This window comes from Lupinus angustifolius, chromosome LG17, assembly GCF_001865875.1.
Source record: "Lupinus angustifolius cultivar Tanjil chromosome LG17, LupAngTanjil_v1.0, whole genome shotgun sequence".
In the NCBI taxonomy this organism is placed as follows: domain Eukaryota; kingdom Viridiplantae; phylum Streptophyta; class Magnoliopsida; order Fabales; family Fabaceae; genus Lupinus; species Lupinus angustifolius.
Window position 1 is genome coordinate 3,357,404 of NC_032025.1, and position 26,387 is coordinate 3,383,790.

At 32.2% G+C, this 26,387-nt stretch overlaps 2 protein-coding genes across 4 annotated transcripts; both read left to right on the forward strand.

The window, feature by feature from the left end:
• On the forward strand, window positions 4,049-9,038 carry LOC109331896 (homeobox protein knotted-1-like 7). 2 transcript variants are annotated; one of them, XM_019566667.1, is made up of 5 exons: window positions 4,049-4,864; window positions 4,924-5,083; window positions 8,008-8,192; window positions 8,408-8,539; window positions 8,688-9,038. In XM_019566667.1, the coding sequence occupies exons 1-5, from the start codon at window positions 4,535-4,537 to the stop codon at window positions 8,826-8,828; spliced, it is 948 nt and encodes a 315-aa protein (XP_019422212.1). In that variant the 5' UTR covers window positions 4,049-4,534; the 3' UTR covers window positions 8,829-9,038. The 2 variants fall into 2 exon arrangements, with proteins under 2 accessions (XP_019422212.1, XP_019422213.1); XM_019566668.1 differs by having other exon boundaries at window positions 4,055-4,810; window positions 4,963-5,083.
• On the forward strand, window positions 11,507-16,660 carry LOC109331745 (phospholipase D beta 1-like). 2 transcript variants are annotated; one of them, XM_019566431.1, is made up of 11 exons: window positions 11,507-11,638; window positions 11,699-12,659; window positions 13,098-13,214; window positions 13,670-13,864; window positions 14,110-14,367; window positions 14,473-14,541; window positions 14,645-14,792; window positions 14,913-15,061; window positions 15,400-15,579; window positions 15,692-15,889; window positions 16,239-16,660. In XM_019566431.1, the coding sequence occupies exons 1-11, from the start codon at window positions 11,520-11,522 to the stop codon at window positions 16,530-16,532; spliced, it is 2,688 nt and encodes an 895-aa protein (XP_019421976.1). In that variant the 5' UTR covers window positions 11,507-11,519; the 3' UTR covers window positions 16,533-16,660. The 2 variants fall into 2 exon arrangements, with proteins under 2 accessions (XP_019421976.1, XP_019421977.1); XM_019566432.1 differs by having other exon boundaries at window positions 11,521-12,659.

Below are 26,387 nucleotides of genomic sequence, written 5' to 3' on the forward strand. Positions count from 1 at the left end.
TGGATGAGTAGACTAGTCATGAATAATTAATGTATTACTTAAGTACTTTTGAAAATTGGAATGTGGATCATTTGACACTTTAGTCCTGTGATTATCTACATGTTTTAAGAGAGGTGTTCTCTTTCATTGTCACATGGTCATTTTTAATGTTAACACTTGATACATATGCGAACATTCATATAGCAATAGTACATTTTTGAAGCAGTGATAGACCGAGTAAAGCACTTGTATCACGTTTGATCAAGAAATAATTGTCACGCTCACAAAGGTTTTTTACAATTCTCACGAATCCATCTTACGAGTAAACTGGTTTGTTAGAGATTTGTTCACAGTCCTCATATCAGACTATTTTTCTACCTGTATGATCTGTTGAACCTTCTTATTGTTGATTATCAAAGAACACTCATGATACAAAAAGCTCATGACTCACCACTTAACACTCTCACTGTCTAAGGTCTGAATCCCTCAACTCCCCACCCTCATTTTCCCATCACCCACACACTCGATCTATCTCAAGGTCTAGTGGTGTAGTCGATGGTTCGATTCCTGACAACTGACACTGGTTGGAATTCAAGGTCGATGGTTCGATTCCTGACAACTGACACTGGTTGGAAGAGGCAGTCACGAAACCCGAAAGTGATTAGTTCCATGGTAGTACCCAAAAAAATCCCCTCTTCTCACACATCACATGCATATATCAATTCCACTCACTCTCAATTTTATAACCTTGTTTTTCGAATTTTTTGTTGAACTTTTAATTGCATTTCATATTAAACATAGGGTGTGATAGAGAGTGTTTATTTATGATATTAAACAAAGGTTGTTTTGGAATTTTTTTTGCCGGCAGGGATGCTCCCAATAACAAAGTGGGAAGCATATTCATTTCATTTTTTTATGATTTTTCACCTCTTGCTTTATCTATTTTATAACTTTTCCTTTTCAGGATTCAACCAACTGTTATATGTACCCACCAACAAGAGCATTGTTATTCTATTTATTTATATGATAAGACAAAATTAAAGTTCTCCAAAATACTTTGCTGTTAACGATATCCAGTACCCAATTAGTTTAATATTGTATACTCCAAATTAAAGGTGTCCAAAATACCTTCTTATATCAATTTAAATGGGTTTTCTGTAATTGACTATAGTGCCATTTAAGAACTGATAAAATATATAATTAATTCAAAATCATATATTGGTTGCATAAGATATGATTCATGCATCAAAAGTTTACAATATGGAAAGGAGATTCATATTCTAAATGATTTATATTGCTGCAAAATCCTTTCATTTCAAAGTTGGTAGTAAGTCACTTGTATTTTTCAGTTTTAACAGCAGGTTCCTTACAATGCAGATACATTTCCCCTTACTTCGATTAAACCCCTTTAAAAATTATTAGTAGAGTATTTAAATACGTGAAGAAAAAAATGTATGCACCAAACCACCGAGATAATATAATATTATATATTGTCACTATATATAATATTAAAAAATGTATAATAAATTATATAAGAATTATATATAAATTTTTATACTAACATCATATCTGAAAGTAAATGTTAGCATAACAAGTAAAGAGGTGAAACACATGTATAGCACCACAAACAGTAACACGAACAATGACAGCTCAACCTTCAGCCGACTTTATGAATAACTAACATAATTGAACTAAATTAAATAGAGGTTGGTGACAAAAGGATATTATCTCTTTATCTTCTTTTGATTAGTATGTTTTGGTTGAGATTTCCAATTTTCCACATATTTTTTTATTGAACCTGTTGGTTGGAGATGGAATCACTTTTTCTTGTTTCATGTATATTATTTTGTTATGAATACAAAACATTAAATTATAGTAGCTAACGTTTGTTTTTTTCTTTCTGGTACAACTAACGATTGTTGAATTTAGTGATCTTCAAGTTTGTCCTTCCTACTCTTAATAGTTGAATCCATATATCACTCATAATGGTGATTGACACTGACCTAATTTTTTTGCCTTTGCATTGATTGAATGTAGAAACAAATTATGTTTATATATTTTGCATTTTTGCTCTAGCTGCTTTTTCAACGTTCATGATTTAAAAACTAAGAAATAATGTTAAGCATCCATTTGTAGTTCAAATTACCAACATTATATAATATTATATATATTGAAGACAATAGTATAAAGTGCATTAGATATGTCATGTACTCATGTAATAGGTTAGAGAATATTTAATTACTCCCACTATTCCCCTTCGGTAATTTTTGTATTAGTATACTTCCGCGGTTTCTATTTTATATATTTTGACTAAAACTAAGAAATAATGTTCAACATCCATTTGCCTAGTTCAAACTAGGGAAATTATATTATTTAATATATACATCCAACACAATAGTACAAGGTGTAACAAATTAGATGTGTCAAGTCTTAGAGAGCAAATTAAAGTGGTAGTTCTTAATGTTTAAATTAGGGGTGAGTAGGATCTGGCACAACCCGTTCACCCGTCACGGTCTGATCATGATCAGGTTCGAATAAGGTCAGATATGATCGGGTCTAGGGCCGGATTCAGGTTTAAAAAATAGACTCAATTAATATTTAGGGTTGGGTAGGAATCAAACATGACCCAATCCATCCCGTCCCAGGGTCACTCGCTCATCATGTTTGTACGTGTTTCTACTCAAATTTGTATAGAGTAATAATACATTTTTGGTCGAAAGTATCATTTATTCTTTAATTTTTCCATAATATATACATGATTAATAATATATATATACATATATAATTTTATATATCAAATTACATATTCATAATAATAAATAATATTGAGAAGTCTTTTATCTAACATGAGTATGCATTATATTTATTTGGGTCTAGAGTCAGGTCGGGTTTAAAGGTTGACCTGATCGCTATTTAAGGTTGGGTTAACTTCGGGTCTAGGGCCGAGTCCGAATTCAAAAAAGTGATCCGATTAATATTTAGGGACTGGTAAGGACAAACCTTAACCCGTTTCAACCCGGCCCATGTCCACCCCTAATTTAAACGGTAGACATGTAAAACTACTTGAAGAAGACAGCACTTGAGCATTAGTTCCTTCTCCTTTAGTGGATCTGTTAAATCACCATTTTGAAGCATACCCATGAAAGACGATTTGATTTTTACCCTAATCCTACAACACAAAAATGAATGTAATGGGATCTCATAAATTACCGATACACCACATGTGTACCATTTGATGACATCAAACAAACGAAGAAGAGAGCTTTTATGCTCCACAATCAATGCCCAATTTGCACCTTCCAATAAAATAGTGCTCTAATATTGTAATGATAGATAAAAACCAGAAATTATCTTCCCAAGGAAATTACACAAAACATCACAGACACAAAAGCATTTTTCTTATTTACCTCACTGGTTATCATGGTATGATCCCAAAAACCATGTGAAAACAATTTTGTAAGTATTGTTAAAAATCCGAAATCATCCCATCACATCAGCCAATTCGTATGATAATAATTAATTTTTAAACAAAAGTAATACAAATAAATGAATGATATATGATAAAAAAATTTACACCGATAATATGCTATGCATCTCCGAAGCACAAATATGTTGAATATCCTCACATATTCCTAGAGTGTCCAAAAATATAAAAAATAAAATAAAAATAAAGATGAAAATATGTATATGATACATTTTCAACAAAAAAATAAGATAAAATATGTTTCATCAGTTTTATGAATTATTCTATTATATTTTCTAGTTTTGCTACTTGTAATTTTGGAGGATAATGATTTATATTTTCATTATATTTTCTACTTTTGATATTTTAATTTATATTTATACTTTTATTATATTATATACACGTATCTCTGAACATATTATATCCTATATCATATCCAACTGACACACGTATTTGTATATATATGTTTCATAGGTATGCATGGACTCATAATATAAAATAATTTGTTGGTTGATTTTATATAAGGTATGTCATTTTTAACCTAAAGTTAAAGAAAATAATCGCAAATGAAATAAAAAGAAAGAAGAAAACAAACGAAAATGTGAGGTCACAGAAACAGCTTTATCTCCTTTTTCTGACTTCGCTTCCATCCCCTTTCATAGTAATGATTCTGCACCTTACTCTTTTATCTCTTTTCTCACTAAACAAAACAAAAAATAAAACTTGAATACCCTCCTTCATCTAATCTACCTTCTTCATCTTTTTCTCTCTCTATCTCACGCGCATATAATAAAGTAATATAATAGTTTAATTTTAATGCTTTTCCTTCACCCTCTTTCACTACCTATGTAAAATATTTGTATCTATCAAACGTGGTGCAGAAAGTTGTGTTTCTCAGATCCCTATATTACTCACAGAAAACGATACAACACCTCTCACTCACTCTCTCTCCTCATATTTCTCTCTGAAATCATATATATATATAAATAAATATAGTGTGGTCCTTAACCTCAGTATCACGCGCATATTATTCTGAATTCACTGCTTTTGCTTTTATCAATCACTTGTGATATTGAGTTCAGGAAGGAAATAATGCAAGAACCAAACTTGGGAATGATGGGTGGTGGTTTGGGCGGAGACGGCGGCGACACCCAACACCGACAACTGAAGGCGGAGATAGTTACTCACCCTCTCTATGAGCAGCTTCTAGCTGCACATGTCGCATGTCTCAGAGTTGCAACTCCAATAGATCAATTACCACTCATTGATGCTCAGTTATCACAGTCTCATCATCTTCTTCGTTCTTATCTTTCTCAACAAACTCATTCTCTTTCACCTCATAATCGCCAAGACCTTGACAACTTCATGGTAAAACTACTACTACTAATACTACTATCTCATTTCATAAACGAAAAATGTGTGGTTTGGTAATTTTGAAGGGTTTAATGATATCTTATACTTCATTTGTGCTAACAAAATAGGATTTCACTGGATCCATGCTATTATTGTTACTACTGCAGGCACAATATTTGATAGTGTTGTGTACTTTCAAAGAACAGCTTCAACAACATGTCAGAGTCCATGCCGTCGAGGCTGTCATGGCTTGCCGTGACATTGAAAATACCTTACAAGCTCTCACAGGTACATTCCCACTTTGCTTTCTTTCTTCTTCTTCTTCTTATTTTTTCAGTTGCTATTTTTATTATTTTATCCCTTTTCATTATATGAAGTTGTGAACAAGCTATCATAAACTTGATGATATTATTGATTTAAAAAGACAATCAAAGTGCATGAAACTAAGGTTTGGGGAGGTTAGATCACTTAGATGTACACATATTTACCTAAGTGATGATGTTGTTTTTGGTTATAATATCATTGATTAGTAATAAAAAAGTATTAATCTATTTTTAAGTATATATGCATATACAACTTTGCTATTTTTTGTGGGTAAGGTAAAGTTTCTCTTTTGGTATAAAATTAGTTTTCTTACTATATGTGACAGTCTTTTAAACATATGCAATTTCTTTTAATTCTTTCTGTCTCTTCTATGACGCGGTTTGGAAGAAAGGTAGACGATAGTAATTAGCTATGTCACTGTGTGGTTTATATATATAGTTGCATATATTTTTTGTTTGGTAGATTTAGGCTTATGTTGAAGAAAATGGGGGTGGGTGGTAGGGTCTAGTAATGTGTGATCTGGAAGAGTATACAAAAATGGCAATAGAAACCGAAAGGGTTAGTTAGTTTGATGAGGAATGACACCCACTCCCACCTTGGCATCTCCAACAACCTCTAATGCCGTAACTCACTAACCTTAGTTCCATAAAGGAAATTTCGTCACTCTTATTTTTCTTGCATTAATTTCTTCATAATTTTCTAACATTGTGTTTGTGTATTTTACTTGTGTTTGCATTTGATATTAATTGAATAGAAGTGTGAGTAACTGAGTATAGATCAGACATAGAAATTATACAAATAGCGAGGTGACAAATGATGAAGAGGCTTTAGCTTTATATTTTCCATCTAAATTATTTAAGTTTGACTATTAAGTATACTTCAGTATAGAGCTTCTAGATTTACTTGAGGATTGTGAATAACAATGTAACATGTTTTTTGAAAAACACGTTTTTTATATTGAATAAAAAATGCCACACTCTCTTATTTTATTTTAAATTATATATTACACAAAGTGCGATGCATAGGGTAATAGTCAAAGAAAATATGTTACAGTAATGTATACAAAAGTTTACCAATACAAAGAAAATTATATTGTTAGTATTTCTTATGTGTTATTAACAAGATTTGATTTATCTGTGCAAAACATTTTAGTATTTCCCGAAATTCTAGTATGCATAAGTAGCCATATGACTAATTACTTATGTTAATTTTGTAAAAAACATAAGTGAATCTTAGATCATCTCTTTTTCAACATAAAATTTCTAATTTAACCAGCAATAAGGTATCGTGAATTATTAATGATTTATTTCCATTTGAGGTTCATAAAAGAGCTGAATTTTGCCCTTAGTAATCATTGATGTTATGAACACACATAGCTGTCTAAGTGGAATGAAGACGACAATATAATAATTTCAGTTGTCCTGCTCAATGGCACGTGTCAATTATAATTGAAAATATAGATGTTTAATAACACATGGTTGATGTTCCAGATCTCTTCCATATTCATTTTGAAGTTTATTTTTATTTTATTTTATTTAAATATTGAAGAAAGTTAATACATATTTATTCTTTATTGTCCAAATATACTATTATTTATAATTTCTTTTTTTTTCACTCTCTATTTTTTAAATTTAGTTTCCAGTGTAGGATTATTTTAGTTAATGTATATCAAATTTTTACATTATATAATTATTTGTTAATATTTCTTAAACATGTGTGTATAAAATATATAAGAGAGGAGTATTTTTATGCCTTATGATTATTGATTAAGATGTATGAAACGCTTTGGATAATTTTGAAGCCCCATCATGGATCAGTATAATATGGGTTATGATCATCCCAAGTACCTAAAAAATAATCTCAAAAAATAAAATAATAAGAAACTTTTATAATAATATAATATTTTTATCTTTAAATGTAAAGTCAAAGTCAAGAATTTGTCTATCTGTTACTAAGGATGTTCTTACTATGTCTAACTTTTAAACCAATAAAATGATGGGACAATTATCTACCGTCCCAAAGTGTCTTACTAAAGAAGAAAGAAAAAATAAAAAAATAATAAATATTTATTTTTTAATTGAAATAATATATTTTTATTGGTTTAGAAACATGTTTTGTGACAATATATCTTTGTCGTAAAATAGTGAGCCAGTGAAATATTATGTCATGATTTTTTTACCAAAGTGAAATTGTTAAGTGAAAGGTCGGAACAAAAAAAACCTGCATAAAATCACCTCCTTTTGTTTTCTAATAAGGTTTCGCTTACCCTTCTTGGTGTATGTAATTAGCTAACCCTTACTTATTATCATCTGTGTATTACACATTACACACACACACTTTATAGTGGCTAATTAAACTTGAGTTGATGTGCGTGCTATTTCATTTATTATGTATAAACCACAGTTGTTTCTAAAAATTAGGGGGTCAACCAATTTTGAAGACCTCTTTAATATCATGCCACGACGAGTAATGGGCTACGACTATTCGTGCAATGCGATTCCTTTGATAAACCAACATGGCCATATCACATCATTCTATGCTGTATTTTCTACTTGCGTCTGTGTTAGAGATAAGTAGGATAAGATAATCAGATTTTCCATTCATTACATCATATATTTTTCATCTAAATTACTTTTTTTGGTAAGGAGTCAGTAATGATTATATATGAATGATGTAGTGTGTATAAAACTTATATCGTCAATATATAAAATTCATACTATCAATATATACATTTTTTTATAAGAGCTTATTTTATTAATATCACATCCTAAAACTCTCCATCGTATTCTGCGATCAAACGGATATATTTGTAAGTCTAACCATAGAAGCGAATGCTATGTTATTTGTGATGTAATTAAAATGAAGGTATATTATTATTTATAATTCAGGAGTGAGTTTGGGAGAAGGAAGTGGTGCAACAATGTCAGATGATGAAGATGATATGCAGATGGATTTCTGTTTAGATCAGTCTAGCGCTGAAGGCCATGACATGATGGGATTTGGACTTCCTACAGAATCTGAAAGATCACTTATGGAAAGAGTTCGCCAGGAACTAAAGATTGAACTCAAGCAGGTCATTATTCTTAAACTCAACATATATAGTACAATGAAAAAAAGATGTGCCAAATTCTGTCATGCCCTAATATGTTTTTGTTTCATTATCATTGATGAAGAAATGAGAGCAGATATTTGTTCGAATAGTATATGCTAGCTGCTCTTTATATAATTAAAAGTCATTCACTGTTTTCTTTTAAGTTTGAATCACCAACCAAATGTGATTGTGAGCAGGGTTTTAAGTCAAGAATTGAAGATGTTAGAGAAGAAATATTAAGGAAACGAAGAGCTGGAAAGTTACCAGGTGACACAACTTCTGTGTTAAAGAACTGGTGGCAGCAACATGCCAAGTGGCCATACCCAACTGTAAGTCATGGCCACATTCTTCATATATCAACCTTAATAGTTTCATAATTAATCTAATGTTTCTTTGAATTGCCAAAGCTGAGGTTAATTATTGTTGCAATGCAAACATCATCATATGTAAGGTTGTATGGGATTGTTATTGTTTCAGGAAGATGACAAGGCAAAACTTGTGGAAGAGACAGGTTTGCAGCTGAAGCAAATCAACAATTGGTTCATAAACCAAAGGAAACGCAACTGGCATAGCAACTCTCACTCGGTCACCTCTTTGAAGTCCAAGCGCAAGAGATAGACATATATATATATATAAATGTATGTATATGAATGGACGTACCTTATGGGTTATTGCTGATTAAAGTTGATAGTGTAGTGCCACTAAGGATCCAAAATGATAGATGGTTTACTCATTTACTCTAATGTATGTAATGTAAGATATCTTAAAAAATTAGACGGGGTGTAAATTTGTGGAATTTAAGGGATGCAAACTTTTTTCTGTTATTAACTGTGCTTGCCTCCGTTTCTTTTAATTATTCGTCTTTGTAAAATGGTTTGATAAGTTTCTGACTGGCTGAAGAATTATTATTATTATTATTATACAATTGCTTCGAAAGATTTACCCTTCTTTCAAAAAAATCCTGTACTGAAACTTTATTTTTGAGTACGAGTTCTTTTAATTCTCACGGTACACACGGGAGATTGAAAAAGAAGAGCATGTTCCCAAAAGTTATTGTTTTTATATATTAAGCCAGTTATATTTTATTAAGTAATATAAAAATTATTTTCTATTTTTATGATTTTTTTTAATTAATTGTTACGTTTTAATTAGATTGGTATACAAATGAGACACACAAAAAACAAAAACAAAAATTCTACAGTATTATATAAGATTGTGACACATGGTAGAATAACAATCATGATTTCATATTATTTTTGAATAAAAAATAAATAAATAAAGTTTAAAAGAATTTCATCTATATATTTTAGTAATAATCTCTCGAGTTAAAATCCAAAAAAAAAGAATCATGTTTTATGGAGATTAGTCGAGTTTAGAGATAAGACTATCATGGCCAATGTAGGCCATGAATTATTACTCAATTTATCGATGGTGCAATAAATTGAATAATAATGGAAACTAAATATGTAGATTCTTAGATATATAGTGTTACATCCTATTCTTTTGGATATCTGGCTGGTTGGGTGGTCTTCTCTCACCAACTGATCAAGACCCGGGTCCGACCAGTTGAAGCACTTAGGTTTATTGATCGGACTTATTAGGTTGGGTTTGAGCCTACTTCCACTTGACATGCTGTGGACAATGCATTGTCACAGCGATTGCAAATCTCACCTACCCCTGTTATCACAACAAAGACACACTTGAAATACAGGACTTGCCACCAATAATAAGTTAACTATGTACAAAGTATGAGTCTGCCAAATCAGCCTGATATGGGAAAGCAGCTCTAAACATGCCAAAATGGTCGGCCATGCCATCAGTATCCTCAAGAGCCATGTCATCTATCTCAACCATTATAAATAGAGGTTCCCCAATAGGAAGTATCTCGACCTACCTATCATCACTTATCACTCGTCATTATTATTCTATACTCACTTCTTACCTCTCATTTATTGCTCCCAAACATCACTTCTCTAGTTTTATACTGACTTGAAATTGAAAGTCAGGGAACTTTTTCCTTAAAAAATCCTACCAAAGGGTCTAAGTCAATCCTCATCCAAACATCATAACTCTTACCCAGACCTCTAATCCAATCAATTTCATCAACCACAAAAAAAAAACATATAAAAATTGATCTTTTATAAGATTGTTTTTTTTTACAAAGGTGGTGAGGACATTCATTTTGATAGTGTACAAGATTTTAAGTGGATGATTGATGGGTGTACCCTCCAGGAGCTTGACTCTATTGGATAAAGGTGTAAACACAGAAAGTGTTTTATATTGCACTCCATAGCTTAGGTCCCAATATTGCACTTTTGAGATTTTTCATAAGGACATTCAGACCATAATAGTAACCACATTTTCCCATATTTATAATAAACAGTAATTATGATCACAATTTAAAACAACTTCCAATAAACACCTGTTTCTAACACACTTGAAGAAAGTTTGACAGTTTTTGCGAAGGGGAAATGAAAAGAAATGTGGACTCATTTACTCTAAATATTGTATACCAAATTGGGTGTATGGCATTAAACGGTTGTAGTTACTTAGTAGGGAATAAAGATGAAGCCATTAACACAAGTGTTAGGTTAACTCGTTTTTACTTTTTAGCACACGAACGAAACAGTCTTTGTCAGAATTTAGCTCAAAAGACAAACGGTCCTCACAAGAGACTTTTAGTTACCCCTTCACACTATTCTTTTGGTAAGCTTGTTTACATTTTACTATTCAGTTCACAATCACAATTATAGCATCATTTCACTTTAGGCCTGTTGGGCTTCTGAGAATATTGTAGCAATTTCCTCTCAAGCTTTGAGAAGTCAATTTTAAATTAAAAAAAGGAAAATAAATGTAGATTTTCAATTCAAGTCAGCCACGATACGCGGGACAATGTGCTCTACAAGTATTGTAGTACTAATGTCACTAGATAGAGATCATTCGTTCCTATTCTTGTCCAATTTTCATGTTTGGGTCTAATAAAAAAGTGAATTTAGATAAAAAGAAAAAAATTAAATATATAAAATAATATATTTATATTAATTGTTTTGTTTGTGCTTAGCAACAAGCAATCATTGAATAAAGTGACTCTAGTTGTGTTCTGCATTTCTGGTTTCTTTAGTCTTTCAATGCATCATCATCAAATACTATCTATGCTAACATATTCTATTCTTTATTTTCTTCTTCTCTCCCCACCATTGCTATTTCATATAAAGTTTTACTTTTTTACTCACTAATACTATTGACCAATTCTATTCAACATTGTTGATTAATTGTAGCTAGCATTAATGACTTTTGTTCTTCTCATTCATGACTTTTGTTGTTCTCATTCATACTCTTCCTCCTATTCTTTCACACCAATTTTTACCCAGTCAAATACTCTTATTTAGTCAACCCAAATTATCAAGTTCAAGTCTTCTTCTGCCACCTACTTTTAATATTATTACACATACATGATACACCATTTTCCATTCCCATTCTTTCTCCATTCCAAGTTCCATTTACATGGCTCATTTAGTTTATAATGAAACTCCTTCTTTCGGAGCCTCGCACCATGGCCAGGCTCAACAAATTATTCCATTCCCAACCACCACTTCCACTTCCTTAAGAATTATCCTCTTACATGGCAACTTAGAAATATGGGTCAACCATGCCAAAAACCTTCCTAACTTAGACAAATTTCACAGGACATTGGGAGATATATTTTCCTTACCTAAGAAACTTGGTAGCACAATTGAAACAAGTGATCCATATGTCACTGTCTCTGTAGCGGGTGCTGTCATTGCAAGAACTTTTGTGATCGAAAACGATGAGAATCCTGTTTGGATGCAACACTTTAATGTCCCTGTTGCACATCATGCCTCTGAAGTTCACTTCCTTGTAAAGGATAGTGATGTCGTTGGATCACAGTTAATAGGTGCTGTAGGAATTCCAGTTCAAGATTTATATAATGGTACAAAAGTTGAAGGCTTTTACCCTATCCTTAGTTCTAGTGGAAAGCCTTGTAAGGATGGAGCAGTGTTGAGTTTATCCATTCAATATACCCCTATTGATAAGGTGACCCTTTATAATCATGGTGTAGGTGCTGGTCCTGATTATGAAGGTGTCCCTGGTACATACTTTCCCCTAAGAAAAGGTGGGAATGTAACACTTTATCAAGATGCTCATTTTCATGAAGGTTGTCTCCCAAATTTCAAGGTCAAAGGGGGTGTGAATTATGAGCATAGAAGTTGCTGGCATGATATCTTTGATGCAATTAGTCAGGCCCGCCGATTAGTTTATATCGTGGGGTGGTCTGTGTACTATAATGTTAGTCTTATTCGGGATAATCGCGGAGGAAAAGGCTCCACTTTAGGTGATCTTCTCAAAGCTAAATCACAGGAAGGTGTGAGAGTGTTGCTACTTGTGTGGGATGATCCTACTTCTGGAAGCTTTCTTGGACAAAGGACGGTAATGATCTTTCAATAATGTTTCAATTTTTATGTTTTGCTATTTGGTATTTTAACTCAGTATTCTTGCCTGGCCTAGCTGGCTTTGCATAGTTTATTTATACATGCATATCACACTGAAATTTCTGTGGATAGAAGTTAATATAGTGTGTTAGGAAATATAAAATTATTGCAAAGAACACATAATCTACAGACTAAAAGGAAACATTGGAAGCAATTTCAGCCATGGGATTCTGTGAAGCAGGGAACATAACATGGTAGATTAGCCATTTGACAACATGAAGTATTCTAATATCATATTTTCGTTTTCTTCTGATGTGTCCGATTCATGCTCAACAAGTCTTGTTTCTATACTTGGTTACTTTACTTTAGTTTTTATGAATCAGATGATACTCGAAACCAGTTATTTATTTCTATCATCGAATTACCATGATATCAGGTTGGACTTATGGATACTCATGATGAGGACACTCGCCGATTTTTCAAGCACTCTTCAGTACAGGTACTTCTTTGCCCGCGTGGTGGTGGAAAAGGACATAGCTGGCTTAAAACACAGGTCAGTTAGAAATACCAAATATATATATATGCCTAACTCTTTTGTCCAAAACATAATATGGGTATATTTATCATGTTTTATGAGATTCAGCAGCTGGAAATATAAACTCTTTAGCTGAAATAGTATTGGTTCACTCATTCATTGTAAAGGAAATCTTATGATAATAATGCAAAAGGTGACGAACCAATACAAACCTGTATCACATGCCAAAACCGATACTGCATATCAAGTAACTATGTCTTGAATGCTCTTTCTTTCCTTTTGCAATTTTCTACTTTCCTTTCCAGCCTTGGCTAGTATTTTAACAAACAGATAAATTTATTTTCCATGATTTTGTTTCAGACTTCCAGTGATACTCATGCTCAGCTTTATAGACAATACAGTTATTACATGTAACCTTATTGCTACATTTTTAAACAGAGATGTTTTTTTATTGATTTATGCTTAACTTTTAGGAAGCTGGAACAATCTATACCCATCATCAGAAGACAGTTATTATAGATGCTGATGCAGGTCAGAATAAAAGAAAGATTGTAGCTTTCATCGGGGGTCTTGACTTATGTCTGGGCCGATACGATACACCAACACATTCTCTCTATAGGACCTTACAAACAACACACAAAGATGACTTTCATAATCCTAATTTTGAGGTAAATCATCCATTTTTATTTCCATGTCAGTTTTCAATTGAGGATATTGTATGTATGATTTGGGGAACAGGGAGGAGGAAACATCTTTTTATTTTTCATTAGAATCCTCATCATATAATGTAGGAAATACTGTTTTCCCCTTTGAAAGGGTATATTAGATTTTGGAGTTTTGCTTACAGAATCAAATTCAAACTTCATATTCATTATTTTGTGCTACCCTCTAAGTTGTAAGTCTTATATTTTAGGCTAAACTGGGCCCTGTTACTGGTTGTCCAAGAGAACCATGGCATGATTTGCACTCCAAAGTTGATGGTCCTGCTGCATATGACATCCTAACCAATTTTGAGGAGCGTTGGTTAAAGGCAACAAAAAAGAGCAGACTTCATAGGATCAAAAGTTCTCACGATGATTCATTGCTAAAAATCGATAGAATCCCTGACATTATGGGTATTGATGAAGTTTCCTGCCTAAATAAACATAACCCGGAAACATGGCATGTCCAGGTATCATTGGTTGTATATAATTCATAGTTTCCTACACCCTTTGACAAGCTTCTTCAACACTAATGTACATGTTTCTGACTATTCACTTCATTCTTCTGATTGAAGGTATTCCGTTCAATTGATTCCAATTCTGTGAAAGGATTTCCGAAGGAACCGAAAGACGCTATACAAAGGGTGAGACATATTTGGCATGTGACTTCATTTTCTTCTAAAATTTAGACTTTTTATACTCTTCTCTGTGAATGAAGGAGCTAACTATGTATATTATATGGAACAGAACTTGGTTTGTGGGAAGAATGTCGTCATAGACATGAGCATACATTCTGCATATGTAAAGGCAATCCGAGCTGCCCAAAAATTCATCTATATCGAGAACCAATACTTTCTTGGCTCATCATTTAATTGGGATTCTCATAAAGACCTTGGTGAGTTTTGATCTCCAAGACCATAGTTAAAAGAACTTCTCTTAAGAATGGTTGTTATATTGTAAGTTACCACATATGGCATACTAGTTATAATTACTTTTTGTCCCCCCTTCTTCACAGGTGCAAACAACTTAATTCCAATGGAAATTGCATTAAAAATAGCCAACAAAATCAAACATCATGAAAGATTCTCTGTGTATGTTGTCATTCCCATGTGGCCTGAAGGTGTACCCACAAGTGTATCTACTCAGCGGATTCTCTTTTGGCAGGTAGGCATCCTTTACCACTTAAACAAGTGACATGTTGGTAAGTCATTAACATCTTAGGCTAGATGATAGGCACGTATATTGTTCAAGATATCGATTTCAAGTCAGAAACAGACGAAAAGTCTGCTCACTGCTCGAGGTTTTTACTTATTGGTTTCTGAGGTTGTTTCAATTGACATTTTGTGCTGCATATTCTCAATTGATCTTAAAAGCACAAATATATGTTTTCTAATGCTTTCATGCTTATCATTTAAAATAGATGATCAAATACCATACATAACTTGATGTTTTTTTGGGTTTAGTCATGCATTTGTCTCACCTACACATGTTAATTTTGGCAGTTCAAAACAATGCAAATGATGTATGAAACGATCTACAAGGCCTTACAAGAGGCTGGGCTCGACAATGTGTATGAACCACAAGACTACTTGAATTTCTTTTGTCTTGGCAATCGTGAGATCTCTGATAATAATGAGAACATTTCAAATGCTGCAAAACGTAATGGACAAAACACTCCTCAGGTATTTTTTCCACTTCTTGAGTGAACTTGATGTATTTTCCTATTCTAAAATGCCCATTACTTCCTGAGAAAGTATATCATTGTGTTTGCACATTGGTATATATATAAACTAGGTACTAGCCCAAAAGAACAGGAGATTCATGATTTATGTTCATTCAAAAGGAATGATAGTGGATGATGAATATGTGATACTCGGATCTGCAAATATAAACCAACGGTCGATGGAAGGCACCAGAGACACAGAGATAGCAATGGGAGCATATCAACCTAAACATACGTGGGCAAGCAAACGATCTAAACCTCATGGGCAGGCAAGATTTATAAACTTAGAAGTAATAGTACTTTTTAAGGGTTTCCGAGTTGGTTTTTTTGTCTCGAGCGAAACAGAAAAGCTTAAAAGTTATCTCATAACTATATTTCATGCACTTAAGTCTTTCCCTCTCATCCATTTCCTCGAGAAACAAATTCGGAAACAAAACATTAGGTATTATTGATATGTATGATACTATGATAGTATATACAAGCCAAGAGAAACTAAGTTTAGAGGTAGCTTATCATGCATATATATGATAGCTCATTATGTAGAGAAGTGTAAGCAGATGTTAGATGATATGCATTTTAAAGGCCCTCTACCTGATTTGTTTATGTGCATGATCTCAGGTGCATGGTTATAGAATGTCACTATGGAGTGAGCATATTGGAGGCATTGAAAAATGTTTTGAGGAACCAGAGAGCTTGGAATGTGTAAGAAGGTTAAGGTCATTGGGTGAGTTGAACTGGAAACAATATGCAGCTGAAGAGGTGACAGAAATGAAAAGTCATATATTGAAATATCCAGTTGAAGTTGATTCAAAGGGTAAGGTCAAGCCTCTTCCTGGCTCTGAGACATTCCCTGATGTTGGTGGCAATATAAAGGGAACATTTGTAGTAGTTCAAGAGAATCTTACCATCTAATCATTTTATGCAATTTATGTGGAATTCATAGACTCAGTGAGGATCACAGGCTCATATGTTTTTTTATTATGATTTATGATGATTCATATCAAAATAAACAAATAATGTTCTTAGTTTTGGTGTAATTATTTGTCCTCATTCTATGGATAAAAAATTAGATATTTTTTTTCTATAATTGTAGTAAATAAATCATTTTTTTGCAAACACTGTTTTTGTATTTTCCAATGTATAAAAAAAACTCTGTTTTTATATGAAAATAATAAATATTGTTAATGAAAATCAATACTAATATTTATTGTTTTATTTTAAAAAAAAGGTTCCCTTTTTCATTTAGGAACTTGATCTTGGCTAAATCTGACTTTTTACTTCACAATATTGACAAGGAATTTTTTTCTAAATGGGTCTTAAATATATTTCATTATGAAATCAAAAAATGAAAATATATATTGAGAAATCGCAGACCTACTTTTAATGGGTTAAATATTAATTATTCCTTGTTGATAAAGCAATATATAGATTACAATATAAATTGAGAAAAACATTGTGTAGGAGTTTTTTCCATTGTCATTATATCACTCAACATTCAATTTTCAATTATTATTTACTCTTAAAATTAAAATAATAAAATAATATATTAATTATGTATAAATTTTTATGCTACAAATGTATTGATATTACACTCATATAAATTATACTTTGATGAAACGGGAAAAACTTATATATGCACCTATTTATGCAAGTAACAATCAACTCTGTTCTCAAATTAATTATATTATTATTCATTATTTACTAAGGGTAATGTTAGCATTAAATTCAACATTCTTCAATAATGAAATTATATAAGAAAAAAAAAGGTCTCCATCACTATTTATTTTAGACATTTGTCATATTTTCATTTACTTTTTTCCCTCCAAAACATTTTCATACTCTATGAGTTCACCCACTATTATTTTCATATACATCTTGTACTATTAATTTTTCTTCCTCACGTATAACATTCACATGTGATCATCTGACCATTTGTTTTCTAACCACAACTTTAATATTCTTTATTAGCCACATATCTCATCCAAATGCTATCATCTCACCATTTGCTTTCTAATAACACCTTTCATTATTCCCAAATTCATTTTCAACATTTTAATTATTTTTCAATACCAAATACATTTTTATTATCATTAAACTCTTCCTTCTCCATCTCTTCGCTTCATTTTCCATCAACTTTTCCTTTCTCTTTCTCTACTCTTTTTTTGTTTATTAAATACACATGTAAATATGAATATCTCTCGACATTTATCACTTTGCAAAACTAATTTATCACCATATTGCTATTATCGGCTATACAATTCTAAATTTTAAGAATATTAAGAGTTCCAACATATTTTTCAACTTTTTTGACCATCAAAATACAAGATTTATTACTATGATCATAACCCAAAAAATGTTAGACCCAATGAAATGAATTTGACAAAAGAAATCACAAATATAATTTAAATATCAATAAACTAACAATAACAATATGTGCAGCTAATTCATCAATAACTCAATTAAACCAAACACATATATTTCTACAGTTTCTCACCTTACTAATTATTAATTCAAGTGTAGACGGATAATCGATTTTAAACCACTAATAATATATCACCACCAGTGTTATTAAACTCGGACCGGTTAATGACTCGGTCCGGGTACTGGGTCAATGAGTCACTGGTCCAACCACTGAGTCAATGGTTAGACCGGTTAATTCGGTTTACATTAAAATTCTAAAAATTAATGAATATGTATAACAATATTTAATAATTGTATACTCAAAATTTAAAAACATTAGTGTACCTAATTAAAAAATCAATAAAGAAAATTTTAATACTATAAAATGACACATGCAAGTTGAAAACATTACCAAATAATATATAAATTATACTTTAACTACAACAAAAATGTACAATAAATTTAAAATTTAATTAAACAACAAAGATTTGGTTATAACGTAAGATAACAAGTGACAAACATAATTACATATAAATTAAAAATATTTGACTTTTTCACCTCATCAATTTGGTTATTTTTGTCAATTTGGTTATTTTTTTTTAATTTTGATTGACTCGGCTGGTCTAACCGGTCTGATCATTCAAATAATCAGTTTTACGCTTAAACTAACTGAGTCAAACCAATTTTGATACAAAATCGATTAGATGAGAGACTCGAACCGATTAGATGATCGGTTCATGGTTGAACCGGTCTGACCAGCCGGTTCGAGCCGAGTTTTATAACACTGATCACCACCCAACTAACTAACTATTCGACCAATTAATAATTTATTATCCAATATTATGATTTCATTGTTGATAACAAAACCTTAATATAGTCCCTTCATCTTCCCTTATGCAATTGTATAATTTAAATTGAAAATTGTTTCAACCTCTTTCAATATTTGTATTAATCTATCTATTTTATTTAAGATTTGCTATTACTCTAAAAATTAGAACACTTTTTCAGCTCATCAAAGCTTTGTGATTTTCCCACTCAATTTTAGTCATCACATTCCCTATTCTTTGGATCTTAATTTTTATTAAATATTTGTTTTTAATAAAGAAACTAATATAGTATCACAATTCGATTTTCCTATTCTCATTAAAAAAAATTCAAATTTGAAATTAAAATATCATTTGTTTTTTATAATTTTTTAAATATTTATTTTTAAAAAAATCCTAGAATATCACGTTTTGGTTTCCCTATTATTAGAAAATTCAAATTTGAAATTGTCATTTATTTTCTTTATGTGTTTGAACAGGTTAGATCACTATTCATTTACACAATTAATATGTGTGTTCTTAACAATGTGAACATACAAGTAACATGTACGTTTTTAACCATGCAAATGCACGGGTAACATAACGTTCTTAACAATATAAATGTATGAGTAACATGTGTGTTTTTATCCATATGAATGTACGAGTAACATTTGTGTTCTAAATCATGCGACAAAAAATTATCATCTCATACAAATACACGGATAACTTGCTAATTCTCCGATAATGAAAACGTCATCTTCAAAACTTTAAACAATACCTAAGATACATATTAATATACTGCTGAATTTAATTATATGAATCAGATTGAGTGGCCATGCCTAAAGTCTAAACAAACTTTAACGTGTAAACTTTATAGCCCCAAGTCCTAAGGGTAATATTTCCTAATGATTGGCGCAATACCAATTATCTTGAATGTTATTATTTTCACACATAATATAAAACAAGGATACAAAGTTATATCTGAATTTCTGAATTTATGTTCTCTGATCTACTCTTTTGATATATCTTTTAAGAAAGTTTTGGTATGAGGTCTTCATCAACCAAATCCTAAATTCTTTTTGAGACCTTCATTTTCTCTCTGATGGGAAGAGGTGAAAATTATTTGTAATTTTGGTTTCTTGGGAACCGTAATCATTCGTTAACTTATAGAGTTCACATAATCTCTATAGGTCAACCGTTTGAGTATCTACTCATTAAGCTCATATTCGTTATCAGTCTTAGAAGTCTTATGTTGACATTAATTAGATCACTTGTTTTATAACCCAAAATAAATAACTGATATAATTATATTAAATATATTATGTCTACTTTAATTAGAAATTATGAATTTCTAACACCTAATTACTAAGGCACCAAATAAATATTATGGGAGAGAAATTTATGAGTGAAAAATAACAGCAGAGACAAACAAAATAATGGAACAATGATTGGTAGGGACTACGTACATATTTCTCATTTTTTATTCGTCTTGGACACCATTGTGGATATCAAATGGGACATAATATAAAATATTACTTTATATTTTTATAATTTTTATTTTTAATTAAATAACATTTTTTGATTGATTCGGGACATCAAAGGGGACAACAGATCCCCACTCCTCAACTATGAATATGATCATCTGTCTCAAAGTGATTCTGTCTCCATGTCTTAGTCCAATAGAATTGCACAAAATAATATAAAATATTACTTTATATTTTTATAATTTTTATTTCTTAATTAAATAACATTTTTTGATTCATCCGGGACACCATTGTGGGTATTAAAGGGGACAACAGATCTCCACTCCTCAACTATGAACAAGCTTCCCTAAAAAAATATTTGTCTTCCGTCAAATTACATCAAATAATATTTTACTATTTTTTATTTTTAATTGAATAACATTAATTAGTTTAAAATATAAATAAAGACATAGAAAAAAGTTTTTCATTCAACAATGAGAGAGATAATTGCCTTCATGGGAGGTGTGTTGTGCCGAGGGATGACTTTAGTAGGGTCTTTGAGTCTATCATGTCCAAGATTTTTTAAAAATTCAAAAAACATTAAAAATAATTATAAATAACTTAGGAAGTTGTTTGTTCTTGTAATTTTATATGTTATTTGTAGACAAATAAAAAGATGAAAAATAATAATAAATTACAAAATGTGATAAAGTTATACATTAAACATAATTCATTCTACTCAAATAAATCATTATTTTGACATTATGATTGAAAATTATTCATTAAGAAGTCAACATAACAATATATCATATTTATAAATTAATAATATTACTAGTTAACAATATAATATCCCGCCGACAAAATTAGAAATTGTGAGTATGAGGTACTTTTGCGAGGAAACCTATTATTTAGACTTCAACCAATTCAATAAAGTTTTAAAATCTTTTACTCTAACGGCATGCATGCCTAAAAACTTGGACTCAACTACACGCAGGTATTACCCGCATGTACACCATGTACCTACTTTGTGATAATGCTCCCTTCATGTTTGATAACAATTAAATTTTAAAATACATATTGTTTTTTAAAACAGTCTTTAAACTCATTTTTAAAAACAGTCTTTAGACTCGTGTTGAGAAAACTTCTAGAAAACTTTTATTGTGAGAGCTAACCTCTCAGCCCTATAGTTTTTAGCTCAAACAAAAAAATTCTTCGAATAAAAAATGCACATGGCCAAACTAAAACTTACTTTAAAAAACTGCACATGCCAAACTGAAACTTATTTTAAAATAGTAAATGGTGCCATAATTTTTAAAGATTTTTGTTATGATTTTACTAACCTTCCTAAAAGGTGGAGATTTTAGATTTATGTTATGATTTTACTAACCTTCATGAAAGATGTTCATTTTCACTAAAATGTTACACAACCGATATATTGGAAATTAATCCCTTACTAAAAACCGACATCACTAAATCAAATTTACTTTATATAAACAGTTTATATATAAATATATATAATATGAATCGAATCTTTAAACCATGGTTAACGAGAATAATAACATTTTAAGACATAAAAGTAACCAAAATGAGTTTTTACATTTATCAACAAATCTTACTACGGTATAATATAACATATAATAGCTTCTTATTTACTAAGATTTTGATGCCCTGACTCCTCACCGCACTATAATAATTTCTCTGAAATCTACGTTTTATCGGCCTGTCCTTCTGTCCAAAAACATCAATGCATATATTAGGTAATAGAAGAAACAAAAGCGAAAGAATAACTTCAATGCGTATATGTTGGACAACAATCTTTTTTTTTCCTTCAAGCTTGTACAGAGTAATCTTTATATTATCAAGAACCACTTTCTTCTTCTTAACAAACCATCTTTTCATTGGTCTTCAGAAATACCATGAATAATCAAAATACTTAATAGATAACAATTAAACAATTTCAGAAAATGACCAAACAATAAAGGATAAATGTCTCAATGTGCTTCTATAATAGGCTTTTTAAATCTAGAAAGATATTTGAGTTTTACATCACAATTTAATAGCAGGCGTTTCCCTGTAATAGTGAACCAAAACTAAACAAATGGTAAACGGTTGCGAGGGAAATACACATGCATATAAAAATGTTACCAATAATGTTAAAAGCATTTTCAGTAGCATATTAAACATAAATAAATGATATTTTCAACATTTGTTAGGCTATAATGTAAAAAATACTTAAGAGTTATACTTGATAACATTGTGAAACTATATATTTTATTTTAATACCAAGAAATGAACTGTATTTATTGAGTTCAAACTGTTAGTTTATAATTAAAAAATCAGTTATGTTAGTTTTGTTAGTTTTCAAGAGGCTTACTATAAATAGCCTTGATTACCTACTTTAACTACATTGAGAATTTCCAGAAATAGAAACTCCCCTAATTCATCCTCATTCTATTCTCTTCTCTAAATCACAGTATATCTTCTTCTTCCTCATTCTTCTTCTTCGTTTTTCTTTCTTTAAAATTACTCTAACAAATTGGTATCAAGAGCAAGGTTCAAGAACAATGGGGCAAACTGGATTCCCTGCAAACCTCCCTTTACTCGATGGAAACAACTGGAACAAGTAGAGGATTCAAATGCTAGCCATCATGGGATTCCAAGAAGTGAGTGAGATTGTGGAAGATGGAATTCCAGACACTGCAGACCTGACCACAGAAACACAAAGAGTGCTATACAAAGAAAGCAAAAAAGAAAGACTGCAAAGCAATATTCCTACTACATCAATGTGTAGATGAAGCACATTTTGAGAAGATAGCAGAGGCAAGGTCAACAAAAGAAGCATGGGAAATCCTTGAGAAAAGTAATGAAGGAGCTGAACAATTGAAGAAGGTGAGATTGCAAACCATGAGAAGTCAATATGAGTTGATGCAAATGGAACCAAATGAAAGAATTGCATAATACTTCAACCAAGTGAATAGCCACACCAATACAATGAAGGCCAACGGTGAGAAGATGGCAGATCAAACAATAGTGGAAAAGATCTTAAGAACACTAAGCCCAAAGTTTGATCACATAGTGGTTGCAAGAAGATAGATGAGCTGAAGATTATGGATCTCCAAGGCTCTCTTGAAGCACATGAACAGAGAATCTTGGAAAGATCCACAGAGAAACCAATGGAACAAGCACTACAAGCTCAAACCACAAGAAAAGGTGGTTATGGAAGTAGAGGTGGACAAATGAGTAGAGGAAGAGGAATGGATCAGAGAAGAGGCAATTTCAGATCATCTCAACTCTCTAATCAAGAAAGATCTGAAACAGATCAGGCAGAATTCTCATCAAGAAGAGGGGGTCATCAAAGATGGCAGAACAACAAAAGAAAGGTGGATATGAGGAAACTAAAATGCTTTCAATTGTGATAAGATTGGACATTTTAGCAATGAATGTCAGGCACCCTCAAATCAGTATGAGAAACAAGGCAAACATCACAGTGAAGCTTACCTAGCCAAGAAAGAAAGCACTGAAAGGATAGAAGATGAACATGTGTTGCTAATGATGGTCACAAACAATGAATCAGACAATGAGGACAAATGGTACATACTCTCAGGGTGCTCAAATCACATGACTGGAAAGAGAAACTGGCTAGTGAACTTTGATGAACAGAAGAGATGCAGTGTGAGATTTGCAGACAGCAAAATGATCCAAGCAGATGGGACATGTGATGTGTTAATAAGCAGAAAATATGGTAGGAATGCTTTGATTTCCGATGTGCTATATGTTCCAAACATGAAGAGCAACCTTCTAAGCATTGGACAATTGATAGAAAAAGGCTTCTCAGTTCAAATGAACCAAGGAATGGTGAAGATATTTGATGCATCAAGCAAACTAATACTAAAGGCACCTCTGGCCCAAAACAGAACATTTCAAGTCAGTCTAAAAACAATTGAAACTTAGTGCCTATCTGCAACATCCCTATCAGAAGACTCCTAACTATGGCATCTAAGACTAGGGCATTTAAACTTCAGAGACTTGAGTTTGCTGAAATCAAAGACTATGGTAACATGATTACCAACAATTCAGGCTCCAAACAAGGTGTGTGATAACTGCCAGATAAGCAAGCAAACAAGATCATCCTTCAGTGCATACACTCCATCAAGGGCAAAAGATCTCCTACATGTAGTGTATTCTGATGTGTGTGGTCCCTTTGACACACCATCATTGGGTGGAAGTAAATATTTCATCACCTTTGTTGATGAACTAAGCAGGAAGCTGTGGATATACCTAATAAAGGTAAAAAATGAGGCATTCTCTGTATTCAAACAATTCAAAGCCTTGGCTGAAAGGGAATCAGGAAAGTGCATAAAGATTCTAAGGAGGATGGTGGTGGAGAATTCAACTCAGGAGAATTTAAGGAGTTCTACAAAGCTCAAGGCATTGTGCATGAGGTAACTGCCCCTACACACCTCAACACAATGGAATTGCGGAAAGGAGAAATAGAACCATCTTGAACATGGTTAGGAGCATGATAAGAAGCAAGGATCTACCACCTGAATATTGGGGAGAAACAACAACCACTGCTACATACATACTAAACAGGTGCCCAACCAAGAGACTAAGTAACCAGGTACTTGAAGAGGCATGGTCAGGAGCAAAACCATCTGTCAAACACCTGAGAATCTTTGGGTCTTTGTGCTATAGACACATACCAGATCAGCTAAGAAAGAAACTCGATGACAAGGCTGGAGCAATGATCCTACTAGGCTACAATTCCACAGGCTCCTAACAACTATACAACCCTGAGACAAACCAAGTAACTTTCAACAGGGATGTATGCTTTGATGAGCTATACTCATGGAAAGGGCATAGAGAAAATCCTACTCCCCTGGCAAGACTACAAATTGACTTGGAACCTGATGATGAGGCAGAGATGAATGAGAGGAGATTGAACACTAACTCAACATCTCAACCAAGCAGAAATAGACCTACAAGGACAAGAAATCCTCCTAATTGGCTAGCAGACTATGAATTGAATCTTGATGATACAATAGATCAAGAAGGTGACATGGTTCAACATATGGCTCTATTTGTTGATGCAAAACCCATTAACTTAGAAGAGGCCATAATTGATAATACTTGGAGAGCAGCTATGCAAGATGAGATCAGATCCATATAAAAGAACAACACATGGGAGCTAGTGGACTTACCTTCAAACAAGAAGCCAATCAATGTCAAGTGGATTTTCAAGGTGAAACTGAAACCCGATGACACTATAGCTAAACACAAAGCAAGGCTAGTTGCCAAAGGATTTATGCATAAAGAAGGACTCGACTATACAGAGGTATTTGCACCAGTAGCAAGGATGGAAACTATAAGACTCATTGTAGCTATAGCTAGCTAGAAGAACTGGAGTCTATGACAACTAGATGTAAAATCAGCATTCCTAAATGGTCCCTTAGAATAAGTGGTCTATGTCTCACAACCACATGGCTTTGTTAGCAAAGGGAATAAAATGAAAGTACTCAGATTGAACAATGCTCTCTATAGATTAAAGCATGCCCCTAGAGCTTGGAATAAAAGGATAGACAAATTCTTATCTGAGTCTGGATTTAAGAAATGCACAGTGGAATATGGTGTTTACATCAAGCTGAGTAATCAAAACAAGGATGCATTATTCATCTGCCTATACGTAGATGACTTATTTGTAACAGAGAGCAGTTCAAAAGGAATTGAAGAATTGAAAAGGAAGCTCAAAAGAGAATTTGAAATGACAGATCTAGGAAGATTATCTTACTTCCTCGGTCTGGAATTCCAATACACTAAAGAAGGTTTGTTCATGTACCAAAGGAAATACTTGATTGAAGTCCTAGACAAATTCAAGATGACAGGTTGAAAATCCACTAAAACACCAACTGAGACAAACCTTAAGCTGGGAAACTGTGATGAAGAAGCTGCTACCAATGAGACAACTTTTAGACAAATTGTAGGGAGCTTAAGGTATCTCTACCACTTAAGACCTGAGATTTGCTATGGTGTAGGGATGATCAGCAGATTCATGAGCAAACCAAAACAATCACACATGCTAGTAGCCAAGAGAATCTTGAGAT